General features: G+C 37.5%; 1 protein-coding gene and 2 pseudogenes across 3 annotated transcripts; all 3 read left to right on the forward strand.

Moving 5' to 3' along the window:
* Positions 1-706: 706 nt before the first annotated feature.
* Positions 707-3,100, forward strand: LOC104772001 (YDG domain-containing protein At5g47160 pseudogene; annotated as a pseudogene). Its single transcript, XR_015594005.1, has 2 exons — positions 707-836; positions 1,494-3,100. The product of XR_015594005.1 is annotated as a YDG domain-containing protein At5g47160 pseudogene (transcript).
* Positions 3,101-4,095: 995 nt separating this feature from the next.
* Positions 4,096-6,208, forward strand: LOC104772947 (YDG domain-containing protein At5g47160 pseudogene; annotated as a pseudogene). Its single transcript, XR_015592065.1, has one exon. The product of XR_015592065.1 is annotated as a YDG domain-containing protein At5g47160 pseudogene (transcript).
* Positions 6,209-7,879: 1,671 nt separating this feature from the next.
* LOC104772948 (YDG domain-containing protein At5g47160-like) lies at positions 7,880-9,268 on the forward strand. The gene is made up of 2 exons (XM_010497504.2): positions 7,880-8,245; positions 8,318-9,268. The coding sequence occupies exons 1-2, from the start codon at positions 7,880-7,882 to the stop codon at positions 9,266-9,268; spliced, it is 1,317 nt and encodes a 438-aa protein (XP_010495806.2).
* The last annotated feature ends 6,013 nt before the right edge of the window (positions 9,269-15,281 follow it).

Here is a 15,281-nt window from a genome sequence, read left to right on the forward strand (position 1 = left end):
GTGATACGGTTCTATCACATAAGAAATCTCATCATGTAAAAATACTCACCTTATGTTAATGAATAAATCAAGACTTTCTAAATTATATCAACACTATTTTTCAAAAAACTTTTTTTTTTACCATTTTCATTTTTATTTTCTTTTATACAATTATAATGTGTTAGATTGATTATTATAATTTCTTTTAAGATTTAGATTCCTAATTTTACATTGATGGGTATAGTTTTGAGAGGTAGAATTCAATATTTGGAGTTTAAGGTATATAATTTAGTCATTTTGAATATAGAACGAGCAACAAGAAATAATATTTTTGCAAAACTATATATTAAAAAAAAAATATTTTTGCAAATTTTTTTTTTTTTTTTTTTAATTCCAAAATTCCATTTTCTGGTCTCCATTATTCTATTTTAATTCCATAGAGTAATGAGTTTTTGTAACTAGTACTAGTAATAAAGTAGATGAGAAACAAAAATTAAATGCTATAGAGAGAACTTAAAACACCACTACTCTCACTCATTTGGTATATAACGTAAACATTAAAAATTTTCTAATCATGACGTAGTAATTTAGTTGCTTATAATTCGCTTTAAAATGTACAACTGAAAATTAATGACGTTGTTTGTGGCTCCGATAAAATAAACAGAGAGGTTTAAAATCCAAAACACATAATTTATAGTTGAAACCGCCTCTCCTAAGTAATACTGTTTAGTCACTTCGTCGTTTACGGAGCCTCAGAGATTATCATCAAGAAGAATCCAGAACCAATTAATAAGAAGAAGACGAATCAATATTGTTGTTACTTGTCTTCCTCGCGAGATTCTCTGCTTCTCGGTTCGGTGAATCTTTCTTATTTCCTTGCTTTTTTTTTTAATTCCTAATTGTGTTCGACGCTTCATAATTGTTTTTTTTTTTGTGTGTGTTCTTCAACCTTGTTCCTCCTACTCGCATGGCGGTCTTTGATTTCAATTTCCCATTTTTACTGTAAAATTCAATGCATTTTTCGACTTTTTGAACCCTTTAGGCGTTCCTTGTTCTGCCATTTTCTTGAATTTTGTTTATGTTTGTTTGTAAATTTCATCGAAGTTAGGGTTTTGATATTAGGCTGTAAAAATCGAGTCTTTGACTTTGTTAAGATCCAGGGTTCGTAATTTTTTTTTTACAATTTTGATGATTTTTACACTTGATAACGGTTCGAATTTCAAAATTTTTCCCTTTCCGTCATCTTCGTATTTACCCTTTGTCTTGTTGTTAGGGATCACACAATACTTATTGTGTTCACACTACTTGTATATTCTATTCTTGTTACCCATGTCGTTTTCTTGGAATTTTATGCTTGATTCTGAGTTTAAAACTTCATCTTTCTCTTGAATTCTTACGTGTGGGGATTATTAGGGAAAGATTTTGATGGTTTCTTCTTTGATTGTTTCTTTTTAAGGAGTTTGTGGAATCACATAGTGCTTTTAGTTGTTTACCAAAAACAGTTGATTTTGTAGGATGATGATGATGATTCAAAGGACCTCCCCTGCTTTAAAGCGACGAAAGGTCGCTGCTGTTAGAGATTTTCCTCCTTTTACTGCTAAAGATGAGTTTGGTGGTGCTCATGTCGCAGTCATACGTGAGACCAAAGAGGAGGATTTGGATGGATATGGAGATGATACCAAATGTGTTGCTCATCACAGGACCTCCCCTTCTTATAAGCGAGAAAAGGTCTCTGCTGTTAGAGATTTTCCACGCTTTACTGTTAAGAATGAGACAAGTGAGATTGGAAGTGATGATGATGTTGCTGTCGAAAGTGAGACAAAAGAGGATCTGAAGAATGGTTATGAAGATGGAAAATGTGCTGGCAGTGTTGCTCTTCAGGATTACCATAGGCCTAAGGAAGTCGAATCTTTGGATTCGATTATGAAGAAAGCTGGCTTCAATGGTAATGTTGGCAATGGGAAATTTCCTCCAGCTAAGAGGAAGGTTCCTTTACTTTCTCAAAATAAAGTGAAACCTCTAAGCGAAGAGGAAGGTATTAGGCTAATGGCTTCCCATGTTAAGTTATCCAAACGTTTGCAGATACCTAGACACTCACCGGTGAATAAGACGTTGAGTAATGCAACTGCTTCAAGATTAAGAGCCAATGCTGTGCAGAAACATAGACACTCGCCACTGGCTAAGAAGAAGTTGAGTAATGCAGCTGTGTTAAGATCAATGACCAATGCTCATAAACCAATTCAACACAGAGATGAAAGACAGTCAAATCATCATGGAGTCATCTCGATTATACGACAAAACCGGATTACCAAAGATCTTAGCCCACGCGAGAAAGTTCTCAAGGTGTTGCGTATTTTCAAACTTGTGCATGATGAGTTCGATCGTGACAACGTACCACGACGAGGTGAATCAAAGACTGAAGCGAATCTCAGGACTCGGAAGGTTCTCATGGAAAGGGGGATGCAACTGAACGAGAAAAAGATGATTGGACCAGTCCCTGGAATCGAGGTTGGAGATGAGTATCAATTCAAAGCAGAGCTCAACATAATAGGTCTTCACTTTAACATGAGGGGTGGGATTGATTACATGGATGATGGGAACATGAAAGTAGCTACAAGCATTGTTTCATCGGAAGGTAGTGGTTACACCGACAGTTGTGGTTCTGATGTGATGTTTTACTGTGGTGAAGGAGGTCACAAGGGTGTTAAAGTAATCAAAGATCAGAAGCTTGTTGCGGGAAACTTGGCTTTAGCCAATAGCATGGAGAGAAAGACTTCAGTGCGAGTGATACTTGGCAAAGAGAGAGCGGACCATAGAGGAAAGGATTATGTGTATGATGGTCTATACATGGTTGACAAATACTGGACAGAGAAAGGACCTCACGGTAACATCATGTACAAGTTTAAGCTTAGTAGAATAGCTGGTCAACCTTCTTGTGACTTTTTCAAACGATTAGTGTGAAGATTACTTATGTAGTAGGTCAAGGGACCTGTAATATCAGACCGTAGTGTGGTTTGGGAATTTTCTTTTCTTTCTTTTTGCAGTAGGTTCAGGATCTTGTTGTACAAATACAATGATGCTTCTGATGTTTTACATAATGAATGATAGTTCTGTTTCTGATTTTTGTAATTATATTGACGGTACATAGAACTTTAACTGATACAACAAAGCCGCCAAAAAACGAAAACACACGAAACTGAACTGAAGCTCCGTAAACCAACACACACCAACACCACACACAATTAACGAAACTGAACTGAAGCTCCGTAAACCAACACACATACACACACACAATTAATTTAAGGAGGAAAGGTAACACTTATCTTCAGTGAGTAAGGATGTATATGTGAAAATTGGCCAAGTAAAATTGTAAAATAATGTTGTGATCCTCACAGGTCATAAACGTTCTTCTCTTTTGTTTATATGTTTGCTTCGAAATTTTGTGGCTTTTTGATTTCTCTCGTTCCCTGTAACGAGTTTTGTTTCACTTGTGTTCCTACTTCCTTCAGGCCTATAATTAATAAAGTCAACTTTAATCTCAACAATTTGGCATAGTTTTGTTACCAAAGACTATTATAATCTTTTGCCAGCGACCTTTTGAGAAATTCCATAAAACAAAGTTTTGAATCAAGTCCACCAGTTATACCTGTTAGACGGTTTTTAGCAACCTGATAGAATTTTCCACAGATGTGAGGGACTATAACAAGTTTAAACCAATATTAGTAGGATGTAATAGAGGGTTTAGCCCAGGCGGTCATTGTATTAGAGTAAGAAATCCTACTAATACTGGTTTAAACTTGTTTAACAAGCTTGGTGGATACCCTAATTAATAAAATCATTACTTATTAAGTTGAAATATTTTAAAATTATTTACAAAAACGTTTTTTGTTTTTGTTATTTTTTTTATAAAAATTTAATATTTTTTAAAGTTTGTGTGAACGTGTTATTAAATCCATTTTACTACTGAATATAGTGTTGTTAATTCAGCGGTTATCTTCTTAACCATTGCAATGGTTGAGTGAATAGGTTTATTCTATAAACTTACGGTTGCAAACGTACCTTCACAACCTTTGAACCTTATAAAACTCTGTTTCTTTTGCCCCAAAAAATAATAAAAGAAGAGAATTAAAAAGAAAACGTAAAAGAGAACAAGAAGATAGATTCAAAACACCAAAATTTGAGAAGTAGTTTTTTTTTTTTTTTGTGAGAAACTCAAAATCTCTATCGTGAAATTCACTAGAGATACTCATCGATCGCCAAAAACTAGGATTAGTGGTTGAAGACAAAAATACTGTAAGAATTAAACAAACACCGCCGCCCATCCTAAGTATTGTTAACTTTTGTTTTTTCGAGCCGAGATTTATATATTACAACTAGAAGAATCCCCGTAGTAAAACATAAGGAAGATAACAACAAAACAATTACCATAATAATCACTCGTCTTCAGGTTCATTGAATCCTTTTGTTTGTTCCCTTCACTTCTTTTTCTTTCTTTTTTTTACTGTGTTTAATACACTGTATTTGCTAGTTTTCATACATTTCTGTTCGTTTTTTTGTGCATAAAAAAAATATTTCGTTACATTTTTTCTTTTGGTTTCTCAAACTGAGGCATGTTTTCGATTAGTCTGAAACTCAAGTATAATCTTTGTTCTTGGAATTTCTTGTTTTGTAGTTGAATTTTTTCATCTAAATACCTGGATCTTAATTAGGGTTTGATATGGACTTTTGCAGTATGTTGAAGATTTAACCTAGGTTGTTGTCTTTTTATTTTTACTTTTTTTATGAGTGTCTCTTGAGTTTGGAAATAAAAAAATACTTAGCGATTACTAGACAGTTGATGTTGTGTGCAGGATGATGACTCAAACGATCTCCCCTTCTGTCATAAGTTACACAAAAGAGGATTCGAATGGTTATGGAGATAGCGAATGTGTTGATGTTGCTTGTCACGATTACCATATGCCTAAGGAAGTCGAATCATTTGATTCCATTATGAAGAAGGCTGGCTTCAATGTAGCAGGTAATGGTAATATTGGCAATGGGAAATTTCATCAAGCCGCTAAGAGGAAGGTTCCTTTATTTTCTGAAAGTAAAGTGAAACCTCTAAGCTCTGAAGAAGGTATTAGGCTAATGGCTTCCCAAAGCAAAAGAAGACCTTCTTTTGGCAACTTTCAGAGGTATCCTTTGGTAGCCAGAGCTGTGGCGAAATCACCACTGGCTAAGAAGAAGGTGAGTAATGCAGCTGCGGTAAGACTAAGAGCAAATGCTTCTAAACCAAATCAACACAGAGATGAAAGCTGGTCAAATAAACTTGGAGTCATCCCCCGGGTTATACAACAAAACCGGATTACCAAAGATCTTAGCCCACGGGAGAAAGTTCTCAAGGTGTTGCGTCTTTTCAGACTTGTGCATGATGAGTTTGATCGTGACAGGGTACCACGACGAGGTGAATCAAAAACTGCAGCGAGCAGGGCACATCTCAGGACTCGGAAGGTTCTCATGGAAAGGGGGATGCAACTGAACGAGAAAAAGATGATTGGACCAGTCCCTGGAATCGAGGTTGGAGATGAGTATCAATTCAAAGCAGAGCTCAACATAATAGGTCTTCACTTTAACATGAGGGGTGGGATTGATTACATGGAGGAAGGGAACAAGAAACTAGCTACGAGCATTGTTTCATCGGAAGGTAGTGGTTACACCGACAGTTGTGGTTCTGATGTGATGTTTTACTGTGGTGAAGGAGGTCACAAGGGTGTTAAAGTAATCAAAGATCAGAAGCTTGTTGCGGGAAACTTGGCTTTAGCTAATAGCATGGAGATAAAGACTCCAGTGCGAGTGATACTTGGCAAAGAGAGATTGGACCATAGAGGAAAGGATTATGTGTATGATGGTCTAGACATGGTTGACAAGTACTGGACAGAGAAAGGACCTCACGGTAACATCATGTACAAGTTTAAGCTTAGTAGAGTTGCTGGTCAACATTCTCTTGACTTTTCAAAGGGTTAGTGCGAGATGAAACTTTGTTTTTTGGTTTTTTGTTTTTTAAGAAGATTGTACTTACAACTTAGGTGAGGTACTTGTAATATCAAATCAACTTAGGTGACGTAGCTACTTGTAATATCAAACCAATTTTATGTGAGAAACTTGTAATATGAAACAATGATGCTTCTAATGCCTACATATCCTTTTGTGTTTCTGAATTTCATAAATGTTACTTTTGGTTTTTAACAAACTCTTGAATGATTTCTTAATTCTTAAATTAGATTTTGAGACAATATTATATTGAAGTCACATTAAACTTTAACTGATTGATAGAAAGCCGCCAAAACACGAGCGAGATACATCTCGGAACACACGAAACTGAACCGAAACTCCGTAAACACATACAGTTGATTTAACTAAACCGAAACTCTAATAAATAAACCAACTCTTACACTTTGAGATACAAAGCTACGAGTGAATCTACTTTGAGCGCACAAAACGCACAACTTCTCATAGTTCCGTTCAATCGGATCGAGAGAGATGGAGAGAGATAAGGTGTTGTAAAAATCTAGTCTTTCACTTTGTTAAGCTGCTCTAATCCAGGTTCGTATTTTCACAATCTCCATGATTTTACACACAATAACGGTTCAAATTTAAAAATTTCCATCTCCATCGTTTTCGTATTTGTAACGTTCCGGGTCCAAATAAGTAGGTAAGCCCGGTTTGTTTAAAGGAAAAAAAAAGGCTCAGTTAAAAAAAAAACAAATCTTTGCCAACCCGTTAAGACCCCTTAGTGAAAATCAATAACTGTTTAACAAACCCTTTAGTTAAAAGAAAACTTTAAACCCCGTTAAAAAAAGGAAAACCCTAATCTATTAGTATCCTTATAAATAGATAGCTAACCCCCTTAATTTTACCTTTAGTAACAAGTTAAAGACTATAAAGAAAGAGCTCTATCTAAAACCCTACCACCCACGCCCGAGCCCTAGCCACCGTCGTCAATCTGTTGTTTCTGCCATAAGGAGATAGAAAGGCAATCAGAGTTAGAGAGAAAGGATATCCTAACCTTAAATTGTAAGGTAAGCCTATTTGAAACCGCTAGTTCCTTAAAACCCTAGATCTTAGCTTAATCTCTCTGTAAAACCTTAGATCTACAAAGGATGATTGAGTGTGTGGAAGTTAATATTGGATCGGGTGATGGAAGGAGGAAAGATCCCGCTCGTATTGTTGCTAACCCTAGAATGTCTGCCACACCAATGTCGAGGTAGGATTGTAGACCCTTGCATATGCTTCTAATTATGTTGTTCTAGGAACACTAAGGTCGAGTTAGATAGCTAGATTGATTGATGCTACTTAATACGTGTTTGTCAATAATTGCAAGGAACTTTGCATGCTAGATTTTGTGATTTGTTAAATTGCTAGATTATGTGGTGTAAGTGGTTTATCTATCTTTCATTGTGAGTTATGTTCGTTGGGACTAGACGAATGTTTAGGTTCATGTGATTAGATATGAATCATATGATCATCCTTACTGAATAAACATGATTACTCATGCATGCCAAAAGTCTAGACAAGCTTCCATTGTGGTAAGCATTTAAAAATATCGGAGACAAGTCATGCTCATCCGCTAGAGTAGCAGGGTATAGAGTGTTATAGTTGTTCCCTTGTGTTATTGTTAGAGTTCAATATTTATTGTGTTTGCATTGTTACACATGTCACTTTCTTGATTTTATTATTAGATTTCAATATTTATATAATTCTTGTTACACATGTTCATTTTCTTGGAATTATATATGTTTAAACATGAGTTAAAAACTTCATATTTTCTTGATTTCTTATGGTTTATGTGTGGGGATAGAAATTTTTATAAGGGTTTCATCTTTGTTTACCAAACAGTTGATTTTGTGCACATTGTAGGAAGATGATGATTCAAAGGATCTCCTCTTCTTATAAGCGACGAAAGGTCTCTTCGGTTAGAGATTTTCCACAATTTATTGTTAAAAATGAGAGAAGTGAGATTGGTAGTGATGGAGTTGCTCTTATAAGTGAGACAAAAGAGGATTTAGATGGTCATGAAGATAGCAATCGTGTTGGTGTTATTCATCACAATTACCATAGCCCTAAGGAAGTCGAATCTTTGGATTCGATTATGAAGAAAGCTGGCTTCAATGTAGCAGGCAATGGTAATGTTGGCAATGGGAAATTTCCTCCAGCTAAGAGGAAGGTTCCTTTACTTTCTGAAAGTAAAGTGAAACCTCTAAGCGAAGAGGAAGGTATTAGGCTAATGGCTTCCCATGTTAACTTTCAGAAGTTATCCAAAGGTTTGAGGATACCTCTAAGAACTGAGGAAAGTATTAAGCTAATGACTTCTCAAACAAGACTTCATTTTGGTAACTTCCTCAAGGATCCTTTGGTAGCTAGAATTGTGCCAAAATATAAATATTCACCGGCGAAGAAGAATTTGTGTAATGCAACTACATTAAGAGCAAGAGCTAATGATGCGCAGAAACATGGATACTCATCGGTGAAGAAGAAGTTGAGTAATGCAGTTGCGGTTAGACTAAGAGTCGATGCTTATAAACCAACTCAACACAAAGACGAAAGACAATTGAATCGAATTAGAGTCATTCCGACTATACAACAAAACCAGATATTCAAAGATCTTAGCCCACGCGAGGAAGTTCACAAGGTGTTACGTCATTTCAAACTTGTGTTTGATGAGCTCGATTGTGACAATGCAATACGAAGAGGTGAATCCAAGACTGCCAAAAGTAGGATACATTACCAAACTCGTACTATTCTCAGTAAAATGGGGATGCAAGTGAACTGTGAAAAGATGATTGGACCAATCCCTGGAGTCGAGGTTGGAGACAAATTTCAATTCAAAGCAGAACTCAATGTAATCGGTCTTCACTTCGACATAATGGGTGGGATTGATTACATGAAGAAAGGAACCATGGAACTAGCTACTAGCATTGTTTCATCTGAAGGTAATGATTATGACGATAGATTCGTTAACGGTGTGATGATCTACTGTGGTCAAGGAGGTAATGTGAAGAGTAGGGATCAAAAAACAATCAAAGATCAGAAGCTTGTTGGAGGAAATTTGGCTTTAGCTAATAACATTAAGGAAAAGACTCCGGTGCGAGTGATCCTAGGCAAAAAGAGATTGGATCATAGAGGAAAGGATTATGTATATGATGGGTTATATATGGTTGACAAGTACTGGGAAGAGAAAAGGCCTCAAGGTAACACTATTTTCAAGTTTAAGCTTAGCAGAATTGTTGGTCAACCTTCAATAGATTTTTGAAATGTTAGTGTGATATTAAACTTTGTCTTTTGGTTTTCGGTAAGATAATACTTCTTTAGAACATCAACTTTGGTAGAAACTTTATGAGTCTCTCAAATATATTATTTTAATATTCTTAATATAATTTAACTATTATTTAATTCAAATTATAAGAGAAAAAAAAAAGAAAACCAATCAGATCATGATGTGTGAAAGGAGGGAGTCTCAAAAGAGGTTCTCATGGGTTCATAAATGAGAACCTATTTTTTTCTCTCTCCTTTTTTTTATAATATTGTTGAGAAATTTCTTGAGTGACTCCCACTGTGATACACAGACCTGCGAGTTCGGATCTTCGGGTTGGGTCGGGTCGGATTTCATGTTTTTTTGGTTATTGAATTTCTTTTGCATTGAAAAGATTTGTTGGGTTTCTCCTGTTAAAATCGGTTATAACCTAGCAAATTGACGTAAACATAAGTTTAAAACTGACGCAAGTTTGTGACGTTAAATTTAGCGTCACTTTTAAAACCAAAGTAAAAAATGTTAGCGTCGCCCCTTAACACGTCGGTTACAAAACTGACGTCATAATATTTAAGTCAGTTTTAAACCGACGTTAGGCTTCATATAAACCGACGTTAAACCCCTTGTTTTTTGTAGTGTTAAAACTGGTTAAATAAGTTAAAACCGATTTAATTTTGGTATTATGCTGGTATTATGCTATACTTTCGTATAATCTTTGTTTAATCAAGGTAATTTGGATAACCAATCGATTAATCGGGTCTGTCGGGTCAGGTTAGGTAACCGTACATAAATCTCAATCTCTCTGAATTGAATCAAATGCCTAACCGGTTTGAACAAAACCTTAAAAAATCAGATCGGATCGGATCTGGTAAAACTAGTGTCGGCTATAGGGGTGTGTTGGGTGTGCCAGTGCACCGGATCCCGCTTATTTAACTATTTTTTCTTTGCATTTTCATGGCCTAAAATTTAAGACAACTGTAAAATAAGGGTCCAACTTTCGAAAAGCTTCAATATATCACAGGGTCCAATAATTACTTGAATCGGGTCTGGGTACAACATTTCTTAGGTCCAAAGACTTATTATAATTTACTAGGTTGGTACCCGCGCTACGCCACGGGCTATATATTTTTTTTTCTTTCTAAAAAGTATTTTTTTTTTGTTTTGTGTTTTCAAAAATTATAATTTTTGTATGTTGTTTGTTTGTAATCAAAACTCATTATTAATATAGTTATTGACAATATTTAATGCTAATATTTTTGTTTTTAGTTTTTTTTTGTTGTCTAATTTTTCTTATTATTGTAATAGTCTAATGTTTTTTTTTTGCTTGTATTACGATGCTATGGTAAATACATTTTTATTCAACTCTTGTTGTGATATATTTTGTCTTTCCAAGTGAAAATGATCATATATGAGTCAAAAATTGAACTTTACAACATTTACATACTATATAATAAAAGTCTAAGGACATATAATTTAGTTTCTAGTGAGCCTGACATTAGTTTACGTAGCCTTTTTGTTGAGAAATGTATTCGTGTTTAATTTGACCGCCAATAGCCTCCATCTTTGTTCAAAAACTTTTTACAAATCTTTTTGCCAGAAGTTTCCAGAGGTTACATTATGTGTCTTTATCAAAGTTTACAACAGCTGTAGTAATCCAATGGTCAAACCTCGTTCAGGCAGTTTATGTCTTTATCAGACCAACTGAGAAACTTTATTCTACGAGTCTCTTTTGTTCAATGACTTCACAGTCTTTGTCCACTTGCCTGGTAGAAATCAAACACTCGAATTTTTGGGTTTACTAATGAAAGAAGTGAAAAGAGATGTAAGTAATGAATCAATAACCTGCATAATTCTTGGACCATTCTTTGCAATCGGAATACAAATTTTTTATTTTTGAGCGTCATATTTCGATTTCAGACTCTGGTTTAGTAGTAAGACGACCATGAGAGGATCCTTTGATGTCAAACCGCCTATGGATGAAGTGACCAGTACAAAATAGATTACCCATTATCATAATTCGAACATGCAGAAGAAAGTATTTTCTCATCAGTACATCCAACTGAAAATATTAACAACAACAATGCAGAGACATGAATACAATAAGGGTATGGACATTTTTCTGTGCAGTGCCAATCAATTACACGCAAAAGTGTTTTCACATTGCCTGTCATGATTGTAGAAAGCCAGAGGCATCTTCATAAGAACCTGTTAAGGGAAAAAAACAAACACATGAGTGAGTTATAATAATCAGAATTAAGCGGTTAAAATGCAGCTCTTACTTTAATTTATGCCTTCTTCATAGTCTTGATCATGTAGCGAACATTGGTCAACTACAAAAAGCTTCCACTTTTTCTTGCAGATGATAGCTCCCTGATGACATCATTCCCACAAATCGATAACTTATAATCTGTTGCGTCCACATTAGATAGTTTCCGGAGAGTCTTACATGAAACAAAATATTTTTATATGTTTTCTCAAGACCACAAGAAAAGAAATCAAAAGTAAGAGAGGTTACAACCTGAATAGGACAATAATCCTTTCATTTGAACTAACAAAAATGGTGTGGAAGAGTGTATTTTGATCCTTCAGATTGGAATTTCGTCCAAAGTTTTCCTTTGGATCGTACGCGGAAGCCTTTAGATCATGAGACATAGTGCTGGTGCTGGTCTTCCTACAGAATGTGTAAGCGATATGATCTGATATGATCTGATTCTCGAGAATATCTGATATCTGTATATTAGGAATGTATAGTTAATGTTTAACCTAGAAGAGACATCTCTGCTCTTGTATATAAGTCACACTCTGTATCATTGTAAGATATCAAGCATTCTATTCTCTACATGGTATCAAGAGCCATATAAATTTTTCCAGCGCCGCTCTTCTCTGTTCTATCTTTCTTCTTCGTTTGTCTTTCTCTTTCTTTTTCAATGGCAACCAATGCTGAAGTCGTTGATCTATCTCAATCTCTTCTTAACATTAATATGGGCAATATCACCAAACTCACTTCCATGAACTACATCACCTGGAGTCTTCAGGTTCACTCCCTCCTCGATGGACATGATCTTGCTGGTCACGTTGATGGCTCTTCTGTTCCTCCTGATGCCACCATCACCACCAATGGTCGTGAAACAACGAATCCTGCTTACACGATCTGGCGCTGCCAGGACAAACTCGTCTACAGTGGCCTCCTCGGCACGCTCTCTCCCTCTATTCAGCCTCTTGTCTCTAAATCCAAAACCGCAGCTGAGATGTGGAAGATTGTCACCGACACTTACACTAAACCAAGTCGAGGCCATGTTCAGCAGATTCGTATCCAACTTCAGCAACAATCCAAAGGTGACAAATCCATTGATGACTACATTCAAAATCTCACCACCAGGTTTGATCAACTTGCTCTTCTTGGCAAACCAATGGATCATGATGAACAGATCGATGTCATCTTCAAAGGGTTATCTGAAGAATACAAATCAGTGGTTGATCAGGTTGAAGGACGTGAAACGTCTCCTTCTATCACTGAAATCCATGAGAAACTACTCAACAAGGAAGCCAAACTTCTTGCTCTCTCCGTCTCTAGTCCTTCTCATCTTCCCGCTTCTGCAAACATTGCGACAGCTCGCAATCAGCACTCCCAAGGTCGATCCAACCGTAGTCGCACCAACTCTTGGCATCAGTCTCGTCAATCTGCTTATAAGCCCGCAAATCAGACTCGTGGATATCAAGGTAAATGTCAACTTTGTGGTGTGTTTGGCCACAGTGCTAAAAGGTGCTCTCAACTCCAACGTCATGCGTATCCACAGCAAGGTCTACTCCCCTCTCCTCGTCCTTGGCAACCACGTGAAAACGTGGCTTTCACAGCTCCATCCTCTCCCGATTCATGGCTCATGGACAGCGGTTCTACACATCACATGACGAGTGATCTCAGCAATCTCGCACTTCATCAACCCTACAATGGTAGCGATGGTATTCTCATCGGCGATGGAACCGGTCTTCCAATAACGCATACTGGTTCACTTACCCTAACCCTTCCCTCCTCCTCTTGCAATCTTACTCTCAACCGTGTTTTATGTGTCCCCAATATTAAAAAGAACCTCATCTCTGTTTATCGCCTATGTAACGCTAACCAAGTTTCTGTTCATTTTTATCCTGCACATTTTCAGGTGAAGGATCTCAGCTCGGGTGTCCTGTTACTCGAAGGCAAGACTAGAGATGATCTTTATGAGTGGCCAGTCTCTTCCTCCACCCTATCTGCTTTCTTTGCTTCCAAGCCTACCAAACCATCTATAGCTGATTAGCATTCTCGTCTTGGTCATCTTTCTTTTCCTATTCTAAAAACTGTACTTTCAAATGATGCCTTACCATACACACAATCTGTATCTTCCTCTTCTTTATGCTCATATTGTGCAATCAATAAAACACATAAGCTTCCTTTCTCAACCTCCTCAATTCACTCTACCAGACCTCTGCAATATATATTCACAGACTTATGGTCCTCTCCCATTTAATCTATTGATGGATATAAATACCATCTAGTTCTCATCGATCACTACAGTCGATATACATGACTGTACCCACTCAAATTAAAATCTCAAGTTCGAGAGACCTTTATTGCCTTCAAAGCGCTTGTAAGAAAACTGGTTTCAGACAAAGATTGGTACCTTATTCTCCGACAATGGAGGCGAGTTCGTCGCTCTTCGCTCATTCCTCATCACCGCCGGTATCTCTCATCCCACCTCTCCTCCTCATACGCCGGAGCACAATGGAATTTCCGAACGGAAATACTGCCACCTCGTCGAGACAGCTCTCTCAATGCTCACTCATGCCAGAATGCCAAAATCGTACTGGACTTATGCCATTGCCACTGCCACCTATCTTGTTAACCGTCTCCCCACTCCGGTTCTGAACATGATGTCTCCCTACCACATTCTCTTCGGTGAAGCTCCAAACTACTCAAAACTCCGAACTTTTGGATGCCTCTGTTTTCCCTGGTTGCGACCATACACATCACATAAATTGGAAGATCACTCCACTCCATGTGTCCTCCTTGGCTACTCTCTGACGCAAAGCGCCTATCTATGTCTGCAACCATCCTCCGGTCAAATCTACGTCTCCCGTCATGTTCAATTCGACGAATCCACATTTCCTTTCCAACATTCTTCCTCTTCGTCAACATCTGATTCTTCTCTCGTTCCACCCTCGCAACCCTTCCTCGCTCCTGTTACTAAAATTCCCATCGCTACACCGACTGCCACCGTCGTCCCCTCAGTCTTGCCATCGGAATCAGGATCCACAGCTGCAGAGCCTCACCGTACCGTGCACTCGACTCCCCGTCGAGATCAACTGTGAGAACCATAGAAAATCTGACACATGAAACGACAGCGTCTCCCTCATCTACTCCCTCGCCCATTTCTCCGAACCCAGCCACAAGCCCAACAACGGCCCACAACACCTCCAATTCGACATCACCACAATCCACATCAGAAGCCCATCATCATACATCATCTCCATCCTCCTCTCCGTCTTTTACTCCCGATCGATCACCCACTCCTTCACAACCACAACCACCTCCTGCACCACAACCACAACCGAACCCTCCACCACCACCACAGCCAACCACAAATACACACCCAATGCAAACTCGAAGTAAAAACAACATCACCAAACCAAAGATAAAATCCAACTACAACGCTGCTCTCTCCTCCACCATTCCACCTGTACCTAACACCGTGAACTAGGCGTTAAAAGATCGACGATGGCGAGGTAAGATGTCCCATGAAATTGATGCTTTTGCACATCATCGAACCTTTGATTTGGTTCCACCTCAACCCAACTACAACGTGATCGGCTGTAAGTGGATTTTCAAAAATAAATTCAATCTTAATGGGTCTCTTAACAGGTGCAAAGCACGTCTTGTCGCTAAAGGTTACACACAGGAGCTTGGACGCGATTATAATGACACATTCAGTCCAGTCATCAAAGCCACGACACTCCATCTTGTTCTCGATGTCGCGGCCTCTCA

This window comes from Camelina sativa, chromosome 20, assembly GCF_030686135.1.
Source record: "Camelina sativa cultivar CO46 ecotype springtype chromosome 20, ASM3068613v1".
NCBI lineage: Eukaryota > Viridiplantae > Streptophyta > Magnoliopsida > Brassicales > Brassicaceae > Camelina > Camelina sativa.

What these genes read in the sequence shown, in the direction of transcription:
- LOC104772948 (XM_010497504.2), top strand. Translation starts at nt 7,880, where the DNA reads ATGATGATTCAAAGGATCTCCTCTTCTTATAAGCGACGAAAGGTCTCT. An exon ending in AGGAAGGTATTAGGCTAATG is followed by an intron (nt 8,246 to 8,317) that starts GCTTCCCATGTT and finishes GAAAGTATTAAG; the next exon opens with CTAATGACTTCTCAAACAAG.